This window comes from Centroberyx gerrardi, chromosome 17 (genome assembly GCF_048128805.1).
Source record: "Centroberyx gerrardi isolate f3 chromosome 17, fCenGer3.hap1.cur.20231027, whole genome shotgun sequence".
NCBI lineage: Eukaryota > Metazoa > Chordata > Actinopteri > Beryciformes > Berycidae > Centroberyx > Centroberyx gerrardi.
In genome coordinates, this window is record NC_136013.1 from 16087241 (window position 1) to 16097519 (window position 10279).

The window sequence follows — 10279 nt, forward strand, 5'->3', positions numbered from 1 at the left end:
TCCTGAAGTGTTTATTGTTCAGTTGACATTACAAAATAACTGGTAGGAGTATAAACAGCATTTTGTGGGTAGAAACTATGGTACAAATGTTTATAGAAAAGCTTCACTAATAATAAAAAAGACAGAAATACAAAACCAAAACAACAAAGACATCCTCATGTCAGTGTGCAAATGAGTTTATACAGACAGAAACGCTTCCGTATGAGGCCACGTTTCTTGATAAATTATTTAAATAGCATATATCTACACAAATGAAATAACCTCTTGACATAAAACAAACATAATAATTTATCAAAACTGCACAGGACATACATATAGCACAACATATTCAAGAAAACATTTCTTTCATCCATCACGTTCCTGTTGGGGCCTTTTTTGCTACAAAAATATCTTACATACAGCATATAAATGATTGTACTAAAGTCTTGCTAAAAAAAAGAAGAAGCCAACCAATTTATACTCTGCTGCTAAGAAAAGATATTCTTGTGTTTTGCTGGCCTCAATACAAAAAGAAATAATGAGGTAATATTTGTACATAAAGGGTTTCCTTTGATTTTCCCTTGTCAGAAATGTACACACATGCTCAGGCACACCAGTCATGCATACTGTGCAGAAGAATGATATTTAAAGATATGTGATGCCTACCTTTTACTTTTCTGGAAGATTTTGGTCAAATGTAATTGCTATACCTTGCCATGAGAGGACTTTATAAAGTATTAAAGATTCCAGTTACTTGGAATGGGTTGCTGACAATTTATAGGATGACAAGTTGCAGAGATGACTGAAAATGAAATACCCTCTGACAACTAAATAAATAAGAACTTATGTACAACCACACTAACAATGGTCTGGTCTCATGACAGGAAATAGACTGGCCCTTGCTGTTAACGTCCCTTGACACTTTCAGTAAAGATCAGAGATATCATATTAATAACTATTGTTCCAAAGCAGTGTAGACCTGCTTTGGGGCCCTGTGCTGTCCTGAATTTTGTACTCTCTCCTTGTTTCTTCCTGAGAAGACTTATACTCTCGTGGGCCAGCCCTAAGCCTTGGCTAAATTGAAGACCTTGTATATACAGGTATATACAGGTGTGGGGGTGGTCATCAAAAGAAATCAAAAGAAAATTTGACTGGTTGTCTTCATTACTATGCTCTCTCTTGGGAAACACACATGTACGCACACACAAACAACATTCACTCTCTTTGATAGTAACAGTCAGTCCATACTGTCCATGGTCCCTCAACAGTTCCTTCAAGGGGCATTATTGCCCCAGCCTAACCAAGTTCTGCTTTCTTCATATTGAAACAAGTATCTTTGAGTCCACAGCAGATCTGAATTAATGCTCGAAAATAAAAATAATACAAAAAAAAAAAAAACTCTTCCCTTTGGACCCCCATCCGGAGAGGAATACCACCAACCGACTACAGCTCAGGAGTGCATAGCAATTAGTGTGGCCCTCCTTCAATGCAGATCAGAGCAACAAAGTGAGAGGGCCAGTTTCTTCTGAGCAGTGCTATGCTCACAATCTGTGTTGGGTGCAGTGGTGCAGAATCATCATAGAACTTTCATTTGGCTTAAGTCCTGAGGTCAGTTTACCTCACATCAACTCACTTGCTCTCCATTCCATCAATGTGCATTTCTCAAAGGAAAGAGTTAAAGAGATATTGTCCCAGGTCTCATATTATATATTCATACTGACACAGACAGGTACATTCGTCTGGAAGGCTCTCTGTGGTCCGATTATGTATCTGAAAGAAATGAAGGACAGAAAACATGTTACAATTAAAGTCCAAGGTCATTACAGCGTGCAATTTGCATTTCAAACCATCGCTAGTGTGCTGCACAAGACTCTTACCTCTGCATTCGTATTTGAGGTCCGAGAAGTAAACCATCTCCTGAGAGAAGACGTACAGGCCTAGTCGTCCACCAGCATACGTCTTGTCATAGATGTTTCCAGAATCGGCCATGATTCTCTTGCCTTCATACATTACAACTCTAAATAAGAAACAGTAATCACATTAGTCCATCAGCATTTTAAGAGTATTTGTGCATTTTTGAAGGTGATTGAAAGGTGTTCTTCAGAGGAATATGGGATTTGAACTCACCTAATAAGTCCAGTCTTGGGTCTGTGGATCAGGTGCCATCTGTAGGCAGTGTAGTCCTTCCAGCCAATATTCTTGGGGTCGTGCCACAGAGTGCGCACCTGGAGAGGAGGAATTGCAAAGGTTAAATTTTGAAAAGTGTAAAATGTTGTACTAACGTCTATCTTATGTCTCTAACTTTGGGCCATTGAATCTAAGCTCACCTGTCCTGCAGTGTCTCCGGTGTGCCAGAGGGCGTTCCTCAGGTGCTCGCCGGGCCCAGTGGTGGAGTTGACCACTTTGATGGACAGGCCAGAGTAACCCTGAGCTCTTGTGGGCGTATGTGACCAGTACGTCTGTGTGATCTGTTTCCACATCACTGTGTAGAAGCGGGAGCTGGACTGGTAGCCAAACACGAACCCAGCATAGTCATCATCTCTGTCCGTGTTGATGAAGAATGTTCCACTGAAGTCCACTGCGTTGAACTCATCATAACCTGAATAAGAACAGGAGATGGTTTAGAGTTGGCTAACCACTTCTTTGTATGTGTCTATTTGCAGTATGATGTTTTAGTATATTTGATGTTTTGTTGTTATAGTCTGTCATGTGTGTATTACGTACCAACAGCAATGCCAGGGTCACAGTTGACAGTCTGCACCAACTCCTTGCCCTGATGGCGGACCACCCAGTTGGGGTCAATCTGGGATGTGCCCTTGGGGTCCAGAGGAACCATCTGGAACCTGCGGAAGTCTGTTTCACTGATGGCAAAGTTCTCTGGACACACATCATAGATGTCCAGCACATTGTCTTGGTCAAAGTCATCTTTGCAAATATCACCACGACCATCACCTGAAAGGAAAATATAAATATTTAGATGTGGGAATCACAACAATGGAAATTACAGAGAAGATTTTCTGTAGGAGAAAGTCCAATGCTGTGAGGCATTTTGTGCATTGGCCCAGTGAATGGCACCAATGTCTCAGAAAACCGCAGTTGAGCCAACGTAGAGAGAGTGACTCACCATCAGAGTCCAGTTGATCAGGGTTGAAGGCCAGTCTGCAGTTGTCTTTCTCATCAGGAATGCCGTCATTGTCATCATCATGGTCGCAGGCGTCACCCTTGCCATCTTTGTCATGGTCTGCCTGGTTGGCATTGGCGATGTAGGGACAGTTGTCCAAGTTGTTCTGGTGACCATCCTCGTCAATGTCCTGGTTGTTGTCGCACTTGTCTCCCACGAGGTCTGAGTCAGAGTCGATCTGTAGGAGAATGGAATTCCTTTATTACGAGATTTCTCAAAGACTGACTCTTACACTATAGAATGCTTGTCCTCACTTCAATAAGCCTTCACTGTTTTTCACCAGCCTCAATATGAGACGTGCTATTCTGGACATTTTTAAATGTAGCCCCTTGTCTTCAGGTATGCTAGCAATGTCCCTTCAGACAAGAATCCAGTGTCCTTGCACCTTGGCAAGATTACGCACATGCATTCATATCTGTTCAAAAGGTGGATGAATAGAGAAGAGGAGAGGGAGCATAGCACTCTTTTCCCCTCAACGCTTTCACATTCCTCTCTCTAATTAGGGCAGAACACAGGTGCAATCTGTGGCCTTGATCCTGTGTCCAGGGGGAGCTTCTACATAGTTACATGAGAGATTAAGCTATCTGCCTCAGGGGGACTTGTAATGGAAAGGTGAGAGGTGAAAGGTGAGATCTGACGTTACCTGATCAGGGTTGTGCTCCAGAGGGCAGTTGTCACAATGGTCTCCCACCCCATCCCTATCGGTGTCTCTCTGGTCCACGTTGTAAACGTATGGGCAGTTATCACTCTCATTCAGAATGCCTGTGGAGTGAAAATATGCTTATCTTGGTGTACTGAACCATATCAAGGCTTTCAAGGCTAAGTAAGTCATGTAAGATACAGTGGGTGGAATTTGGAGAGATCACTTACCATCACCATCAATGTCAATAGCGCAGGCATCACCCTCCCCGTTGTTGTCAGTGTCGGTTTGATCAGTGTTGGCCTCGAACACACAGTTGTCACAGCGGTCACCAATATCATCTCTGTCTGCGTCATACTGGGCAGGGTTGTACACTCTTGGGCAGTTGTCCTAAATTTATAGAGAAATATCAATAACACAATTCAATTTATAACATGATAAAATGATAAAATGATAAAAATGTTGCTACATGAAGAAGACATTCATAGGAACAAAAATCTTGTTTTCAAGAACGTCTTTGTGCTGGAATCTAATATTCCACTGTAAGTGAGCTAGTATTTGCTAACCACAACATTTTTCTTGCCTGATTTTCCCAATCCACATTAAGAATTATGGGCAATAAGCCACGTTGCCTGGCTTCATGCCCAAATTATATTATACTCTTTATATGCTACTGGCTTTCCACTTTGTCTCTCTGGTGGAAGCATGGAAACATGGAGACTAACATTCCTATTGCCCAGAGGAAGGAGGTCTACTCCTGATTGCCGTGTCTATTCTCTGAGGCAAACAAAATCCTGGGTTAAAAAAAACAGTTGTGATGACTCACCCTATCATCAGGGATCCCATCATTGTCATCATCGTGGTCGCATTCGTCACCCAGGCCATCTTTATCATGATCTTCCTGGCCAGAGTTGGGAAGTCTGGGGCAGTTATCCTATAACGGAACAAAGGATTGGTTAAGGAGGCAATCATCACAATAATAGAGTGGGGATGGGTAATAATGGCCTTTTGTATTTCTGTCCATGTGGGGTCTGGCTACCTTCTTGCAGTGGTAGGTGGCATTCTCCACACACAGCAGGTCAGTGTTGGGCCATCCGTCCAAGTCAGTGTCTTCTCCACAGATGTAGCCATTTCCGGCATATCCTGGCTTGCACTCGCAGCGGAACATGGAATCGGAGAAGACGCCCAAGTAGATGCAGTTGGCGTTTTTATTGCAGTCATGGCTACCATCCTCACAAGGATTACGGGGTGTGCAAACCTAAAGGAAAATACAGAGGATTAAGAAATGGAAGCAGCTAGCCTATTGGCCACAAATGCATGTGCCCATACACTTGAACAACAAGAAAGTAATAGCTCAAACCTGTTTTTTAGCGGTGGCCTGCTCCACTCCTCTTCCAAAGGGCTGAGGACCAGAGAAACGCGGGGGGCAGGGCAGACAGTTGTAACCTGGCTCACTGTTCTCGCAACGATGGATCCCGTTATGTGTGTAGCAGGCATCGGGGACCTGTTTACACTCATCAATGTCCTTGCAGGTGATGCCATTCCCGTTGTAGCCAACTGGGCACTTGCCACACTTGAAGGAGCCATCAGCGAAACTGGTGCACTTAGTGCCAGCAAAGCAGGGGTTGGACAGACAACCATCTGTAGAGGGAAGAAGTAGTACCTTTAAAGGCTAATCTGTTCTGCATTGCACCTTATTTCTTAGTAATTGTTCAATCTTGGGTGCTTACCAATAGGGCAGTCTTGCTTGTTGCACACATGAGACATAGTGGCATCACCAACACAATCCTTTCCTCCATATTTGGGGGCAGGGTCAGAACAGAGACGTTTCCGGGTCTGGATTCCTCCACCACAGGTAACAGTGCAGGTGTCCCACAGTGACCAGGGTCCCCAACCTCCATTAACTAAAGAAACAGAAAATGCATTTAAATAAGTATTTCAAAAAAGAACATATATTTTCTTGAACTTAGACACTCTTACATACATACTGAAATTCAACTTACTAGGACAAGGTGACTTCTGGCAGATTTCAGTTTGACGTCCTTGTCCCTGGCAGTCCCTGCCACCCATCTGGGGAGTGGGGGAGTTACAGAGGCGGATGCGGGTGATGACGCCCTCACCACAGGTCACAGAGCATGAGGACCAGGGAGACCAGTGGCTCCAACCACCATCCTGTTTGACTGTGAACAATACACACACATGATTAATTCATTATACTATCAAACTGAGAATATGTATTATTACAATGGCCGTGTTAAGAATGGCAAGTCACTTACAGCGTTTATCACATTCCTGGGGGTAGCAGTCACGGGTCTGGACAGAGGTGCCCTCACAGTTGCTGTTGATGCGGTCGCAGGAGCGTCCACGCTGCTGGATGCCCCGTCCACAAGTCACCGAACAATGGGTCCATTCAGACCAGGGAGACCAACCGTCCTCTGCATAGTCACTCGCTGTAGGGGGGAAGACATCCAATATGAGGACCATTACTTTGGTAAAAGGGCTTGAAATGAAATCAAGTACAATGAAAATTGTGAAGAGTGCCTAAGATTCTCCAAAATGAGCAGTGCTTACGTGTTCCACAGCGAGGGCAGCACTCTCCATCGGGCACGGTGGCATTAGCACAGGGCATCAGAGGGCAGGAGATTTTGCGACACACTGTAGCAGAGTTCTGTACAGAGGAACACTTGAATTAGTACAAGGATAATGACTAGGGCTGACTGGTTGGCTGGCTACAGCAAGAAAAAAAAAAACTAACAATAGGAAGTACTGCTGATACTGTGCCAAGCCTAATTGCTATGTTTCTGAACAATGGAGTGATCTTTATCAGGGACCTGCTGTGTTGATGGAAAACGTAAACATCACTAAAACTCTCCTCCTAACACCTAACTAATTACGCAATACATGAGCACCCTTCACTATGTGTTTTTAATGTTGCTAGGACAAAAATGCCCCATGCTGCTTTGTTGATAGTTTCTGAGGTCTGTTGATGGCTTTCAGACAGAAGCTATGTGATTATAACGAGAGGTGGTAACATAAACACTAGAGCCTATTATCACTTCATTACAGCAGGGATACAGGAAATGCAGCTATGTTTTTGCACAGCTGATTCCTGGCTGGCTTAAAGGTTGCATTCCAGCAGGTGTGATGACACTTACCTGGCAAGTGCACTCAGTACAGCCATCCACAGTCCACTCATCTGTGTCATTGTGCACAATGCCATTGTGGAGGCAGACTCCACTGTGGATGTTTATCTGGTTCATTAGCAGTGCGTTGTCCTGAGACTGGGAGAGAAAGAGAGAAGGGGGTTCAGACACGAGGATGGAAAACATTCACATTGCCAAGGTTCCAATACGAATGAATCACAGACCGACACCGTGATTAAGACATTGCTTGACTCTAGCGGAGCAGTGCAAATGCAACCGACAGCCAAACATATTTGTGTATTCACATGGGTCTCATTAGGGACTTGGCCAGGGACCGCCATTACAGCGACAAGTGGCTACTCAGTGGGAATGCATTAACTGGAAGTAGAGGGAAAGACATGGAGGAGAGAAAAAGAGACAAGAGTGAAGGATGACAAAGAGCAGACCCAGCTGGCCCTTGGTGCTTACCACTTCGCGGAGCTTATTCGACAGCTGTTTAACAACCACACCAAGTCCCTTGAGCTCTTTAAACATGCCGGCGATGTCCTCACAGGATAAGCCACAGACAGACTGCAGATCTGAATATAGGAGAGAACAGGCCAGTCAATACCTCACCTCTAATAATTTACATCTGACCAGTAGAAGAGAGACAGCGGCTTTGTCTCTTGAGGTGAAGAGGTCTCACCTTTGGCTTTGTGGCCGGTGTAATCAGTCCTAATGGCAGGGCTGGAGCCGTTGACTGGGTTGTCCAGGGTCATGACATCAGTCAAGGTAGCTGCAGGGAAAAGAGGTGGGAAGACAAATGAATTTCCATTCACTGCCTTGTGAACTGCAGTACAGATTACGGCACATTTCCAACAATGTGGTATTTAGAAATATTATACTCTCTTACAGATTTTGCAGAAGCACTCAATTTAACCTATTTCATCTATTTTTAAGACTTACCTCCACTTTGGCATCCCTTGTTTCTCAGTATGGCGTCCAGAGTGGTCCCAAAGACAAAGCGCACATTCTGAAGCACTCCCTGAAGAAGACACATTACATTTAGAGATGGTTCAAACCACTGAACTTTGATTTACTCATATCAATTACTTTATTAAGAACCAATATTATTAAGCTGTATGTTAATATTCTCTCAATACAAATGGAAAAAGATACTAAAAGGCACTAAAACTATTTGTTCATCATTAGAGAAGTATGTATTTTTTTTTTTTTTTTTCATTTGAGCCAAAACAATGTAGAACTTTGATATTTACCATGAATCTGTCCTTCACAGCTCCCTTTCCAATCCTTAGCCGGGCAATGTCTGCGATCTCCTGGGACAGCACTTTATAGATTGGCAAATCCATCTCTGATACATTGATCTCCTCGCAGCCCACGAAAAGTTGCGCGCGGTCATCCTGAACGAACAGCGTGATGTTCTTCCAGTGTCCGGTGGCCAAATCCGCATCTTCTATGGACACGACCTGCTGCTGGCTCGTGGTGGAGTAGACCACATCCAAAGTGTTGGCCTTGCCGTTGGAAATGATCTCGAAAATGGGTCCGGATCCGTCAGTCTTCTCGATGGTCAAAAGGCTGCCTCTTGTTTTCTTGAACTGCTTGAAGTTGACCAGGAGGAGGAAGCCCCTCTCGGCCTGGATGGAGTCGATGAGGTCCCTAAAGGAGTTCTCGGGGACGGCGGGGATCAGGTCTGCGTTCAGGATCTTGTAGGCAGGGCTGTATGGATCTACGCCTTTGACCAAGGTCACTCCGTGGTGTCTTTTGTTAACTCGGGCAAGCTCAAATAAGTCATACACACTGTTATCATCCCCACTCTCTGTGAAAGAAGAAAAAAAAAAACAGCATTAACTTTTTTTCCCCCCTAATAATACAGCGGCCCTCAAAACACATAGAAAGCTCCTCAAAGAAAATCCCAGTCATAGTCCTATAATGATATTAGGCCTGTACAAATATAACCGCAAAACTGAGGAATATTATAGGAATATTATAGTGATACCATAGAGTGATGAGGTCACTATAATATCATTTTTGAATATCAGAAACACTTTATGTCTCTAAAGGAATATTAGAATGATATTTTCGTTACAGAATGTCTTAAAAGTTTTAACATGTGAAAGAGTATCAGAAGAATATTTTCCATTGCCTACTCACCTGCCAATCTTGCGCCTTCACAGCTCCAAAGCATCAACAGCAGAAAGATGCCACACAGCATCATCTTGAAATCTCAAGTGAGCCCTATGTCAACCAAAGAATAACATACATGTTTAATAACAGGCTGAGGATACATTAAAAGGAGTAGAGAAAACAGACATTCTTAAAATCTGTTCATCAATAAAATAAAAACGCTCTAAAATATACAAACCTTTAAAATAAAAATGCCTGTTGGAAATAGATTTTTTTTTTTTTTTTCAATCAGTCCTTGCTTGTCCTCAAGATTATTTATCCCGTTTTCTCTTCCTTCAGTTCTTGGAGAAACACACTGGATAGTTACAAAGTCTCTCTCATGTACGCAGAGTTCTTGTTCTGTCCTTATTCCGATGCTTGGACTTATTCTACTGACACTGTGAATAAGTGCTATTTAAATAGTTTAAGGACATTCCTAAGGTCTCGTCTCGACCAATCGGAGCGCCGGAGGAAAAAAGGGACGGACTTGTTTTCTTACCTCACAGCCAGTCAGAGTAACATCCGAGACGCACACACGGGGAAAAAAATGCATTCCAGAGCTGAATTTCCATCACCGGACAAATATTTCATACAGGCGCATGAGCCAAGTCGTTTCCTGTTAAAAAAAAAAAAAAAAAAGTTAAGTTGCTTAAATATTCTTCATTCTTCTGACTGACTGTCACCTAATAATATATATATTTTTATATTTCAATATGGCCCAAATAAGAAATTATTAGTCCCTAGGCCTGGAAATCAAAACCCAGTGTGAGTGCATCTAGCTAATTATAAAAACGCTTATAAAAAAGACTAAATGATATTCCATAACCTACACGTGTGTATTTATACCAGCTCATATTTTAGCTATGATATATTCAGTGGTTTTGAAGCACGTCTATGGAGTGTGTCTCATCTTGCTGTTCTGAGTTTAGCCGCCAGGGGCCTCAGTGAGCCTTGAGGAAAACTGGAGCTCCCTGACAATGCAGACTGAGGGTGAGGGGTATATGCTGGGGGGCTGCTTATCTGGAGGATTCCATTGTAGTTTAATGCCTTAAATTTAATAATATATGATAAGGATGTAAATTGTGTCTTTAGATTGTGTATTTTGAGCATGGATTTACCAATAGAAGATGTGAAATTTGAATTTATTCCAGTGTAAATACTTGCTCAAGCATC

At 43.0% G+C, this 10279-nt stretch overlaps 1 protein-coding gene across 1 annotated transcript; it reads right to left on the reverse strand.

Moving 5' to 3' along the window:
• thbs1a (thrombospondin 1a) lies at positions 1-9476 on the reverse strand. Its single transcript, XM_071925242.2, has 22 exons — positions 9306-9476; positions 9095-9178; positions 8200-8759; positions 7889-7967; positions 7629-7718; positions 7412-7521; positions 6956-7081; positions 6372-6468; positions 6077-6250; positions 5804-5980; positions 5531-5704; positions 5161-5441; positions 4840-5058; positions 4627-4734; positions 4031-4190; positions 3804-3922; positions 3104-3338; positions 2704-2931; positions 2307-2578; positions 2107-2204; positions 1857-1996; positions 1-1749 (listed from the first exon to the last, which is right to left on the reverse strand). Exons 2-22 carry the CDS (start codon positions 9156-9158, stop codon positions 1742-1744), a joined length of 3519 nt encoding a protein of 1172 aa, XP_071781343.1. The 5' UTR covers positions 9159-9178; positions 9306-9476; the 3' UTR covers positions 1-1741.
• Positions 9477-10279: the final 803 nt, after the last annotated feature.